The 14237-nt window shown below is 27.3% G+C and overlaps 5 protein-coding genes across 5 annotated transcripts; 4 read left to right on the top strand and 1 right to left on the bottom strand.

Annotated features, from left to right (window-relative positions):
* Positions 1–119: 119 nt before the first annotated feature.
* On the top strand, positions 120–1442 carry OCT59_029838 (uncharacterized protein). Its single transcript, XM_025332338.2, has 3 exons — positions 120–305; positions 398–509; positions 593–1442. The coding sequence occupies exons 1-3, from the start codon at positions 235–237 to the stop codon at positions 1061–1063; spliced, it is 654 nt and encodes a 217-aa protein (XP_025173314.1). The 5' UTR covers positions 120–234; the 3' UTR covers positions 1064–1442.
* Positions 1443–2908: 1466 nt separating this feature from the next.
* On the top strand, positions 2909–3157 carry OCT59_029839 (uncharacterized protein; the record flags this gene model as incomplete). Its single annotated transcript, XM_066146246.1, has 1 exon — positions 2909–3157. The coding sequence occupies one exon, from the start codon at positions 2909–2911 to the stop codon at positions 3155–3157; it is 249 nt and encodes an 82-aa protein (XP_065994911.1).
* A 456-nt stretch (positions 3158–3613) lies between these two features.
* Positions 3614–5611, top strand: OCT59_029840 (uncharacterized protein; the record flags this gene model as incomplete). The annotated part of the gene is made up of 2 exons (XM_066146247.1): positions 3614–3812; positions 3873–5611. 2 exons carry the CDS (start codon positions 3614–3616, stop codon positions 5609–5611), a joined length of 1938 nt encoding a protein of 645 aa, XP_065994912.1.
* Positions 5612–8187: 2576 nt separating this feature from the next.
* On the top strand, positions 8188–10084 carry OCT59_029841 (uncharacterized protein; the record flags this gene model as incomplete). Its single annotated transcript, XM_066146248.1, has 6 exons — positions 8188–8241; positions 8328–8801; positions 8881–9727; positions 9807–9845; positions 9934–9969; positions 10041–10084. 6 exons carry the CDS (start codon positions 8188–8190, stop codon positions 10082–10084), a joined length of 1494 nt encoding a protein of 497 aa, XP_065994913.1.
* Positions 10085–11464: 1380 nt separating this feature from the next.
* OCT59_029842 (uncharacterized protein) lies at positions 11465–12887 on the bottom strand (the record flags this gene model as incomplete). The annotated part of the gene is made up of 3 exons (XM_066146250.1): positions 11465–12280; positions 12368–12550; positions 12864–12887. 3 exons carry the CDS (start codon positions 12885–12887, stop codon positions 11465–11467), a joined length of 1023 nt encoding a protein of 340 aa, XP_065994914.1.
* Between the last annotated feature and the right edge of the window lie 1350 nt (positions 12888–14237).

Raw genomic sequence — 14237 nt, forward strand, 5'->3', positions numbered from 1 at the left:
AAATAATTGTATTATTATTTATCATTGAACAAAACGGCCACTAGCTGCAAACATACGTATTTTTATTTATTTATAAAAAAAAAATGTATAAATATAAATGAAAAATTTTTTGTAGATACGAATCATTTTCCATTAATTATTTTCTCTTTGAGCGTACGTACATTCATCGAAAAATATTATTATAAGAAAAAAAAAAAATTATTTTTTTTTTGATCGTGAATAATAATAATAATCATGGCCAATAAATTACCGAATGAAATATTACTTGACATATTTACAAGATTATATCATGAACATGAAATGAGGTAAATTCAATTTTGTTAAAATTAAATTTTTTATTTTTTATTTTTTTTATTTTTATTTTTATTTTTATTTTTTTTTATATTTTTCTTTTTAGTTTTCCCGAATTATTTCAATTACGAAGGACATGTAAAAGATGGAATAATTTAATTCCAATAGTAATTTCCGATGAATTATTACAATATTATGAAGACGGATGGCTTTTCATGGTAAATAATTTATTTATTTTTTTTTTGTACAATTTTTGTTTTTTAACGTAATTTATATTTACATTATATTAATTTTATTTTAGTTTAAAACGACGAATGAAAATGAAAAGAATAATCAAAACAAAAAAAAGAATAAAGAAACCAAAGAATCAAAACAAATTTTTGCAGATTTCATTAGATACGATTCAACATGCCAAACATTTGATTTTGAATTTAATGATGAATGTAAAGCGTTATTCGAAAAAAAGAAATTAATTGAAGTGTGGGTGACACATGTGAATAATGCAATATATTTTTATATTGGTAGTATTAAAATGTTAATTAATAATAATAATAATAATAATAACAATAATAATAATAACAATAATAATAATAATAACAATGATAAATTAAGGGAAGATATATGTTGTTTTAAAGGAATTAATGGGGAAAAAAGTTACGGAATTTTAGGTAAAGAAGGTACAAAAGATAAATTTCATATACAATATATGAAAGTTAAAGATGTTATACTTTTAAAAGTTTTAGAAGTTTTTAGAAAGTTCGATAAATGTTGAAAAAAGATTTTTATGAATATAGAAATTAAAATAGTATAATGGACTAATTACTTGCATTGTTTTGTGATACTGATATACAATTTATACAATTAATCAATTATACGAATTGTCCGCGTTTTTATTTTTATAGTAACACATTACCCATTTTCGTATATCCTATACAAATCGGTATAATTCTATAATTCATTAAAATTAATCGTCACGCAAATCAATTATAACGTGATTGTAAAATGGAAAATGATTACTAAATATAGTATAATAAGACATGTTAGAGTTTTAAGATCTATATTCTATAATTCTGTGCAGCGAAGCAATAGAGATTTTTATCTACAAATTCTGCATTAAAATTTACATATGATTTTAATTTAGAATGTTCTAATTTGAATAATGTTTAAACTAAATTTTTTGTAAAACTCAAGTGTGAAACGGTTTATAATTCGGTTTAAACTAAATTTATAATTAGTATAAAACTTAGTTTTTAAAACCGGTTTAAAATCTGTTTATCCAATCAAAAAAAATATATGTATTAAAAATTCATTTTCTTATAAATAAACTTTTAATTTAAATGTTCCGAGGTCCGGTATTTATCTTTGCCAAAATTAACCATAATGCTGGCCAAAATCGATCATAATTCAGGCCAAAAACCCGTTGATATATTGGTCGGAACGTAAAAACTAGTTTGTATAATTTGTATAATTGAACCTCATAAATCCGAATTAATTTACTAAAAGTTTCGAAGTAATTATTTGAGAATTTTTTAACTTTCATAAACCTATTCAACTACTTCTAAGAATATTTAGGAATATTTGCAGTAATATCACCATTAGTTAATGAACTTAAGATTTTGTCCGGTTTTAATCTTTTGTGAATCTCTTTCAGAATACTCGAAGAAAGTTCTCGAGTATTCTCAATTTATATATATATATATATATATATCAACTTTCCTTCTTTAACTATTATGGAAATTTCATCCTCAAGCCATTCATACATTTTTTATTTTTAATAATAGGAACGTAATGTATAAAGAAAGAAATGAAAGTGTAACAAATATAAAGTATTCAACATAATTTCCAATAAATTTAATATAAAAGAATCTGAAGAAGATTTTAAAATTTTTAAATATGTTATCGTAATAATACATCATAACAGTAAAATAACAAATGATCCCTTAATTCATTATTAAATACAGTACAAACCCGTTGAAATTTGTGAAATTGTAACATTATTCCATTTAGTATATTAAATTTTCAGTAGTGAATTAAATTTACCATGCTTATTTGACTCGATCACGTTAATCGATCACATGTAATCAATCATATTCGACCATTTGCTCGAACCAATCAATGATTGATTAGTTGATCATGCGATTTATATAATCAAATTAAAAAATGACAAGAAAATTGGGTTATCACATCATGACCCTATAAAAAATTTTTCAGAAAAATGATCCCGTGTCTGAGTTTCTTCGAGCCGTCTTATATAATAAAATGCTGAAATTTTTATTTTATTTTCAAGTCTAATTTTAAATTAATATTAGTTTTAAATTAGTTTTAAATCAGGATTTTTAAAAATCTTTTAAATTAGTCTTGAAACTATTTTAGTATAATAATATGTTTTATTGTAGTTGTATATATTGCAAATATGTATTAAAGGGCTAACTAAGGTGCTAAAAACTGTAAGTTGGTAGTACAGCAGTACCTATATCGTCATTATAAGCCACTGATCAATCATGATGAGGTTTTACAAGTAATCAAAGTATATATATATCCTCAAACTTTCTCAAAAAAAATACTTCTTCCTCTAAAATTCTTTTTTTTATCGCTTTACATCAGATTTATTTCCAAAATGGCGATGTCACTAAATTGTTTACTCCTAGGAAAGACTTCTCTTTCTGATTCTTTTACGGTTAACCTTTACGAAACCAACAATGTTGGTGATTCTAAAGTCTTATTTAATAGTCTCAAAATTGGAGACCTTAAGTATATTATCTATAATGAAGTACGTGGTGGTAATTTAAATGAAGTTAAGATTAATTGTAAGAAGATGACCCTTTGGAAGGTTGACGTCACTTTTGGAGATTTTACTGAAGAATAAATTAATGAAGGCCAAGAGTTGATAGCTGTCAACTTTCTTTCGAATTATTTTAAAAATAAAGATGAAGCCGATAAAAGTCTCATCATTGTGAAACTGCCCACCACTGGTAAGTATCTCCCTCGAAATTTAAGTTGAAAAAAAAAAATACCTTTATTTAATTTTTAACCTTGCACTATATCATTCATTCTTTTTTTAATTACCTTCATACCCGTTTCTGTTACTGGTAAGTGTCTCAATGTTTTACCTCTCGAATGAGAAATTTGCAATAACAAAATATCAATTTGTCTAATGTCATTATTTTTTTTGCCAACATGCACCACATTTGTGGTTTCCTTCCCGTTTCTTTATAATCAGCACAAGAAACTGTGGAAACAGGTAACACGCGAAGTTGTTTTTTTCATTACAGCAGAATCTTCTTGTGTAATCGGATTTTTAATTTACTTTTAATCACTAGTCATGGATGCCATTAATATTGCCTTAAAGGATGCTATTACTAGTGTTGATATTGTTGGACCTGATGATAATATGCCTTTTATGGAGCGTGACACCGATGAAGCGATTAGAATGATTATACGAAATATTAATAATAATCTTAAATATTGTAAATCCAAAACGGATTATGACATCCTTGTGAGTGGTGGGGCTCCCGGAATAGGTATGTTCTTAATATAGTGTCAAACGTAATTATTCATTTATCACTAAATCTCGTGCATAGGTAAAACTCGGTATGGAGAAGAACTATTCAAACACCTGGAAAATAATCAGAATTGGGTCCCTTCTGAGTGGAAAAATAATCTGCATATTGTAGGTCTCTATTTAGACTTCGGTAATGGCTGCCAGCTTGATTCATATGATGATGAACTAACTCCAACAGTCATCATCGGCCTGCGAATCGCCTTCACATTTTTCATTGAAAGAAAATATAAAATGAAGTTTGAAACTTTTCGTAGACTAATCTGGGAATACAGAGACATTTTCATGATATCTAATGTTTTTTTAAGTATTTATAATCATATACATATAACCCTCCAACCCAATCAACAACTCTTTGTGTTTCTTCATATTGACGAGTTTCAGCTCATCGATCAGTGGGAGTCTAACGCAGTTATGAAAAGGCAAATGGCAATAAAACAGCTCTTTAAGGAAATGACTAATGACCTTGCATCATTCTTGTTTGGTCCACCCTCCCGTATCTTTGTCCAGACATTTCTTTCTGGAACAGCACCACAACTTGTTAAATCTACGAAAAAACCAGCAGGTGTTTCATTTACATTTGTCAATTGCCCACAACTGTCGCTCAGAGCAATGCTTAATATTGCAAATCATTATGCACAAAAATTTGATCCAGAAACATTCGACTGTGGTACATACAAATGGATGCTTTGTCAACCATTTCTCCAACTTTTGGAAGACACCGGAGGATTGCCTCGTGCACTTCAATACGTTCTTGATGAATGCTTTAAAATTGAAGGCGGTGAAAAGGAATTCTTTGAAAAAATTTATAAACAGCACTTTAATACCATCTTTTATAATGTCAAACACCATCTCCAAGAACGTTACAACATATATAAAACCATTGAGAATAATGAAAAACTTGCTTTAGAGCTTCTTTATCACAGTATTGATGCAATTCCTGTTAGTTACAATACATGCCTGGATCCAAGCAAGCAAGATTATACGATTGAAAAACTCGAGCGTGACTCACATATCATTCTCAATCCCTGCGATCACTATTCCTTTGAATTTACCATCAAGATGCCTTTCTTTTTTATCTGTTTATACAATGACAAATTAAAAATTGTGGACAGAGAACTTGAGGAGGTATTTCCGGTACAAAATGAAATGTATTGGCAATCGTGGGAGATTTTTGTAGCAAATTATGATGCATTCCGTACAAATCTGCTAATAAAACGTGGAAAGAAATCAGCGCGTCTGGGTGAGTTGTATCGTGGCGCTCATGGGACTCAAACAACTTTGAATATTGAAGTGGAATTGAAGGAACTTACTGTTTGCTATGCAAAAGAACAATTACCATGTGTGAAACCAATGGATAAAGAATTAAATTCTATTGGTGCATCTTCTGAAGCATTCGTCATCAGGGCAATAGTCCAAAACAACAACTTATATTACCTCTCAGGCACTGCTGAAAGTCTTAAAAAAGAACACATTAAGAATCTTGAGGGAACCACAGGAGAGCTTCACAAAATCCTTTCCCAATGCCAACACATAACAATTGCTTTTACAATACAACCATTTGATGACACAATTTTAACAAATAATTGCCTCATTATTATGAAAAGCAATTTTAAGGAGTATTTTGGTCCTACATTTGCATCGCGTGCCACGTTTTACATGACAAAGGATATCAATCATGGATCTATTGAGAATTACGAAGAGAATAGCTCTAGAAAGAAAGTCAAACTTGACTTCTCAGTGTGTGAAAGAAGTTTGTAAATTGTATCTGCTATTGCATCCCATCCAAAAAGGATAATTAAAATTCCTGCCAAAGATAGAAACATTAAAATTCATTAACTTCTGTTATAATATTCTTCAAGAATTTCATAAAAAGTCTCATTTCATAAATATGATGAAAAGGAAATTTCAAATAAAATTATAAAAAATCCAATGAATTTACAGTAGGCGATCAAAAATATACGGACACCTCTCAAATTAAAAAAAATTCTCATACATATAATATAAAATAAAACTAAAATATAAAGTAAACATATTTATTTTATCTTAATTTATTGAATTACATAAAAATATAGGCGCTAATAATTTAATTTATGGCAGTAATTACTTCAATTTTACCATGCATCATATTGATTAATTTTCTTATAAAATTCTGAAGAAATATTTTTTTTGTGCATTCTCTATTATTTTTTTCAAGTTAAAATAATAGTGAAGTACAGTATGTCGGAAAATGGATAAATAATTGTTTTTATATCTGCTAAGAGATTTTTAGTAAGTTTAAAACCAGATTCCTAATCTTAATGTTTTTGATGATTTTAGTGCAAATGATTCCATGTTTGAATAAAAAATTAACTAAAAAGGAAAGTCTGAAAATTAAGTGCATTTGTTTATCATGATCCTAAATTCAAAATCATGTGTTATTCATATACATGACCATACATCAGGTCACCACCATATATACCATACATACCATGATATAGATAAATCGATTGATAACGTTTGCTTATCTGATTGTTTAACCATAAAAAGCATATAAATACATCCAAGGGAACTACCTGGTAATTTTATTATAAATATTTATCTTATTAATATTTATTTATTCATAAAAAAATATATGAATATGTAGAAGAGGATTAATCCTGACCGTTCCATACACTCGTATAGGAATAACCTCTCTCTAGTTGATGTACCATTATCTGTAATTTTTTTGGACGTACCGCCGGAAAGGGAAAGTCCACTCTCGCTAATATGCTTGTTCAAGGTGATATTTATCACAAAACACATTTACCATTATGATGGTGCAGTTAGAAGACTTATGACAGTTTGCATTGAGGTATATGACACACTATATATATATATATATATATTATGTGAATCATTCAAAGGAAATATAGAAAACAACAAAGCTATCAAATTGATCGGAGAGGTCTTATCGCGTATTCAGTCACCATTCAACTATATATGTTATGTTAAAAAGGGTGTAAAGTTTACCAAAGAAGACAAAAAAACGTTTGAGGATTTCAAAAAAGTCTTTAAAGGAGGAGACAGTAATTTTGTCATCATCATTACTTGACACACCAAAAATTATATAAAAGCAATACGGAAAACTCAAGTCATTTCAGTTGACTTTCCCTTCAATAATCGTTATCCTGCACATTATAACAAAAAATATATATAAGGATAAAGAGCCGGGAACATTTAGTAGATACTTTAAGATCTCTAAGATATAATAGTATTAAATTAAAAATTCTTATATATATATATATATATATGTCATTAATATATTTACTATGTTCGGAACTAACTCTCCTCTTTCAGGACGGTTTTTACAAAACTAAGTTAGGGGTCATATCCATTGTTTCCAAAAAAGATCAATTATTTTTAACGTGACGCTAAGGTCGGATGAATAAAATTTATAACGTAAAATTGATTTTTTTATTATCTATATAAGATTTTTCATATGTATTTTTAATTATAATATTTGTAATATTTGTATTATATGATACGTAATATAAAATTTATATCATAAATAAAATAATTCCTGCTAACAATTGTTGTAAATGTTTGGCATCTTTCTAAATCATCCTTTTGATGGAAAGGTGCTTTTAGTTGAATACTTTTTTGCATTGGTCACATGACAATCGTGAATATTGTGTCTGTGACGATTTTATAAAATATTTTTGAAAAAGTTACCTATACTACCAAAAATTCCGCTCATTTCTGCAAAAAACTCATATATTTCGGTGCCACCCGATTTTCATTCCTTAAATAATGCTCTTTATGTGAATCCATTCAACACCAATATATTTTAATACATAATATTTATCCCAAAGTTTCAAATAGTTTGGTTTTTACAATAATTTTTCACATTACTTTTCACTTTTATTTGACGCCCCCATTTTCTGCAGATCGTTTGCAGTTGACTCGTGGATCACGAATTAATATAAATACAATATCTATAAATAATCATATGTTGTCACATACATACAGTACATGTCTTTAATAGGTACGTCAAATTTATAAACTCTATCTAAAGATTTGGCAAACTTGGTGGCGTATGCAATCGAAATTAGATTTATTAAATATAACCTATCAAATTGATTGAATTTATTTTTTGTGACAATCAGATAATGTGTAACAAACGTTTTGTTTTTATAAATTGCCAAATTGCCATATTTAGTCTTTTTCTGCATAAAAAATTTTTACAGTTTAAGCCGTAGTACAAAATTTTGTATTTTCAACCCGTTCGTTTTTGAGTATTTATAATTCTAAAATTTCTTTTGATTAAATTACTCGCATATACAAAATTATAATTCATATAATTTAAACTAATTAGCATGGAAGAAAAACCAAAGAATTTATGGAAAGAATTTGATTTTAGAAAATATCAGGTATTATAAATTAACATTTATTATTAATAATTATAGTAATATTGAATTTTATAGTAAAATAGTAATAATTTTTTGATCGTCAAAAGCTTCATGTCAAAATTTCTACTATTGATTCAACTACTGAATCAGAAGATGCAGACGAAAGAATAATTTATATGGAAGATTTAGAAAAAAGAAAACAAGTATATGGAATATGTGGAGAATGTAATGAACCCGGCACAGGAGAAAAATGGTGTCAACCTTGTAATGCTAAAAGATTTAAGGATAACTTTAAAAATTGGACTAGTGGAAATAAAAATATTGATGAATTTATACAACATTCACAACTTAATGCTTTATGTTATGGTAAATGTCTTGAATGGATACCTTATGAAAAATTTCAAAATATCACTTATATTGCAAAAGGTGGTTTTGGTAAAGTATATTTAGCTGAATGGCCTGAAGGACATACTGACTATTGGGATATTGAAAATCAAAAATGGCGTAGATGTGATGAAGATAAATATGCATTGAAAAGTTTGAATAATTCTTCTGGTATAAGTTCAGATTTTTTTAATGAGGTAATTTGAATTTACTTTATTTATATTTAATATTATTATTTGCATTTATTTATTAACAAATTTTTCTTTACTCGATTAGATTAAATCTCATCTTCAGATTCATCTTCTTGATATTATTACATGTTATGGAATAACTCAAGATCCAAATACTAAGGAGTATATGATGGTTTTAGAATATTGTAAAGATGGAAACTTGAGAAATTATTTAAATAAGTCTGAAGAATACATAGGTTATAGAACAAAACTTAGTAAACTACAACGAATTGCAAGAGGACTTTCAGACATTCATATTGCTGGGAAAGTTCATAAAGATTTTCATTCTGGAAATATATTGTTTTCTGATTATATACCATATATATGTGATTTAGGAATGTCTCGACCAGCAAATAAGCAAGCAGTTAAAAGAGAAGGAATTTGTGGAGTATTACCATATATGGCACCGGAAGTTATACGTGGACATCAATATACACAAGCAGCAGATATTTACTCATTTGGAATAATAATGAATGAGCTTCTTTCTGAGGAAATTCCTTATAATGATATTCCTCATGATGAATTTTTAGCCATTAAAATATGTAAAGGACAGAGACCAGAAATTTCTAAAGACGCACCAAAATTACTTGCAGACTTGATTACAAGATGTTGGGATGCTAAAATAGAAAACAGACCAACTGCCAAAGAGTTATATCAAACATTACTGAAATGGTTTAGAGATAGTAAAAATAGTGAAAATAATCAAAATATTGAAATTTTTCTTCAAATAAAAGAATGTGATGAAATTAGAGAAAAAAAATTTAACAACAGGTCAAATGAAGATAGGTCCAAAAATATTCAAACACATCCACAAGCTATATACACTAGTAGACATTTAAATTTTAAAAATCTTCCAGAACCAGTAAATTCTTCTACTTTTCAATTTAACTCAGGTAATTTAATTTAACTTATTTACTTTTGTTATGAAAAATCATTTACATTATTAATTTTATTTTTTCCCCTCCCCAATAGATGCTAATTATGATATTCAATCAACGGCAGCGAATCCAAGCAAGTATTTCTCTTAATTATTATTATAATGATTATTGCATTTATATTTATTTATTAATGGTCAAATACTATTTCATGAAATTTACAGTTTCAGCGTGTTTAGATGTTCAATTAAGCGAATTAGGTAATTTATTATTTATTTTAACCTTATTAATATTTCTTATCTGATTTATTTATTTACTTATTTTTTTATAGAACTAAATGAAATTTGTCAAGATTGCGAAAATAATATTGAATGAAGGTTCTTTCATTGGAATCAAATATTTAAGTAACTGAAGAGCATGTTGAACAGTTGAAGTTAACCTTATTTTATTTCTATTTTTATATTTTATCCATGTTTACATTTTATTTACATATATATACAATATATACATATCGTTTACATTTATTAGAAATTCCATTTTTATGTATGCTGCTTTTTTTAATAAATACATTGCTAATCGCAAATGTGAAATTTCAATATGATTACTGCGTAAAGATTACATAAATAGTTGTGAGAGTTTAAATAATCGATACAACGTTGCATAATTCTTTAATGCCGAATACCAGAGGTTCAGCCAAAAGGCCATTATGACATTTTTATTATTAATTACTAGCTGTAGCCTGTTGCGTTGCAACAGGATTAAATGAGTTTAAATCAGTATAACAATAAAATTTTCTTTTATTTTTAAATAAAAAAATATATTTAATAAGTCATACAAAGCAGTAAAAATTATTTTATTTTGATTAAGGGGTGAAAGAACGAAAAAAGAAATCACGCTTACTGTATGTAGGACCGCAGCATCAATATGATCGATCCGATCACCGATTTAGATCTAAGTCTAAAAGACGAAATGCTGTATGAATAATAACACTAGTTCCACCTAATTTCACAAAACAGGTAAGAAAAAATTTTTATTACAAGAATTGAAAGAATAATTTGTGAGATGGTCTATGCTTTCTTTCTGCGAAATGCGAAATGTACTTTCTTTTTTTTTTGGTAGCATTTGACACAAGCACCACAGTCGGAATAAAATATATTGTATCCCCAGAAGATTGGTTACACCATTACGAACCGGATGAAATCCTAGTATTTATCAATGTAGAGGACGACCTTATGACCTTATGTCCTTATCTAATGATCTTATTAATTTTGGGCGCAGTATCATATTTTAAATTTACTGTGGTCCGGAATTGACCTTAACTTTTAATGACCTTTTGAGGCTCGGAAACAAATTTATTATGATCAGCAAAGTTCTACAACAAATATAATTTTAGAAGTTAGACCATTAATAGTTATTTCACGTGCCGCATGCGGTAAAATCATGATATTTATGCGACACGTGAAATAGTTAACGTCCAGTGATGAGAAAAAGTGTGATCGCAAATAATTTTGATTGGAAAAAGACCAATTAGTAAACATGAGAAATAAGATGATACCTGGACGATATTTAAATTTTTCTAATTTTTTATAATTACCATTTTAATATTAAAATTTGTTCAATTTTTATTTATGTAAAAAAAAAAATTTACATGTACTATACATATACAATCAATGTTGAACAAAACTATATAATAATACATCTTATTGATAGGATCCGAAATAAATAAATCTTTAGGGAAGGTGGAATATTTTACTTTTAATCAACAATTGCACAGTCTGAACAATTAGAGTTATAATATTTCGAAAGATTTTCTGTGTAAGGATTAAGTATTCGAGATGTATAAATAGCTTGCGGATGAATTATTAATTGTTTTCTTTTAAAAAGATTTGCTTTTCGATAATTTTCTACATGTTCAAAATCATCATTTTTCCAAGAATATATTTGATCACTTATTTCGGTTGCATCTGGTCTCTTATTTGGATTTGAATCCCAACATTTTTTCATTAATTCAATATAACACTTTGGTGCCTCCAATTCATTTAATTTAGGTCTAATTCCTTCACATATATCTAATGCCAAAAATTCATCATGCACACGATTAGCAAAAGGTTGTCTTCCAGTAGCTACAAAATACATAATAATACCAAAGCAATATATGTCCGCTGCTTGAGTATAAAGTTTTCCTCTTAATACTTCAGGAGCTACATAAGGCATAACTCCATAAATTTTTTCTTCGTCAACATTGTCAACTTCTTCACATAATCCCATATCTGAAATACGTGTATAATCGCAAATATCACTAGTGCTAGTAAAAAGGAATAATATGTTTCCTGTATGGAAATCGTGACGAACTTTCTTTTTTTGATGAATTTCTTTAAGACCGTTAATAATATTATTTAATACTTTTATTCTATTTATCCAATCAAAATTTTCATAATTTTTATTGATCCATTTATTAAAATCACCACCTTCCGCATATTGAAGAACCATAATATAGTTTTTAGTATCTGGATTTTGAGATATTCCATATATTCTAAGAATATTAAGACTATCAATTGAGTATTCTTTAGCCTATTAAACAAAAAGAAATGTAATTATTAAATTATTTATAATCTTTTTAAAAATCCATGATCTATAAAGGTGTTTTGCAATTCATACCTCATTCAGAAATCCCTCATTGATATTTTGAGAACTATGTAAACATTTTAAAGCAACTTTTTTATTTATTTCTCTTGTCCATTCCATTTTATTGTCATCAGACCATCTCCCATATTGCTGAATATACCGTACAAAACCACCTTTAACTATTTTTTTAACTTTATTCAACTGACTGTATGATATCTATTCAAATACTATATCGTAATAAAAATTAATTTTTAATTACATCTGTTGAATGAAATCAATGATCTTTTTATTAGTTGGCAAATTATAAGACCAATTCGTAAAAAAATTTTTCGTATATTTTTCATAAATTTCAATCATCTTATTAATATGAAAAACTATAACATAATTATTTGTATCCGGATTTTGAGATATTCCATATACTTCAAGAATAATTTTATTTTTATCTGTTAAGTATTAAACATAAAAAAAATGTCATATAATTAAACAAAAACATTTTTAAGATCAAAAGTTTAAGTTTCATAACACATACCACGCTCAAAAATTCACTAATCATTAAGCATTTTAAAATAACTATTTTATCCGATTTTCTTATCCACTGACCGCTCTTTACTATTATTGTCATAATATAATGGGAGGAGTGATGAGAGACGAAAAGAAGTGATAGAAGATGAAGAGAAGTGATGAGAGACGTAAAGGAGCGATGAGAAATAAAAAAAAATGATGGGAAGGAAACAGGAGAGAAAAAGAGATAATGGAAAATGAAAAGATGTAATAGAAAATAATGGGAGACGAAAAGGATGGAATAATGAGAAGTAATAGGAGGCGAAAAATGATGAGAGATAAAAAATAAAAAGATAATCATGATAGGAGGTTGGGTAGCAAAAGATAATGATAGGAAACCAAGTAAAAAATAAAACCATAAAGTAAAAAAAAATGGTTAGTAAGAAACGAAATATAAGATAGAAACAAAATAAAAAAAAATAAATAAAAAATTAAAATCATACCTTTATTAATTGTAGAACCGAAAGAACTAAAAGATCTAATATGAAACAGAAACAAAATAAAAAAAAAATAAAAAATTGAGTAAGAAACGAAACGTAAGTGAAAACAACTGAACCTTGATTGCAGAACCAGAAGGACTAAACTCACTAAAGGACCTAAAAATAATGAAATAGAGTTAGTAAAAGAAAAAAAAGAAAAATACCTTGAGGCCGAAAGAACAGAAGAAACGAACCTCAAACTTATACTGAAAACATGAAGCGATCATGTGGCCAATCAAAAACATTAAATCTGCCACGTGATCGAAGACCCTAGCAATTCCCAAAATTAAATATTAGAGATATTTTCTTCTGTCTTAAAATGGAGAATGATGATACTTGGTCATATGGATATATGAATGGTTGAATCGGTTAATCCTTATTTTTACTTTATATAAATAATATAAAATAAGAAATATACCCTTTCAGGGAAATGAAAATACTATAGCAATAATCAATAAATAACGTAAATTATTATTATTATTTTTTAAGGGCTGCGTGATAACTTTATTAATAAATTATTTCATATTCTCTATTCTTCAGTTTTACCCACCCCGATCAACGAGATGTGGCCGATGAAATAAAATTTCTTCCAGGTTTCCAGCATTTACGGAGATCCAAATTTTGTATAATCATTTCAAAGTAAGAATAAAAAATAAATAGAAAAGAAATAAACAGATGAAAACGAAAGATAAAATAAATAAATTAACTAGGACAACTAAATCAATAATTAAATAAGGGATCGCTAATTTGGTATCGTAGATCTACATTTCGAAATTTTGGGAAGTAAAAAAAACTAAGAAAAATATACCGAAAACTGATGTACTGAAAATCAATGAGATAAATATATTTCTGAAAAAAGCCTA

This window comes from Rhizophagus irregularis, chromosome 9, assembly GCF_026210795.1.
Source record: "Rhizophagus irregularis chromosome 9, complete sequence".
Lineage (NCBI taxonomy): Eukaryota > Fungi > Glomeromycota > Glomeromycetes > Glomerales > Glomeraceae > Rhizophagus > Rhizophagus irregularis.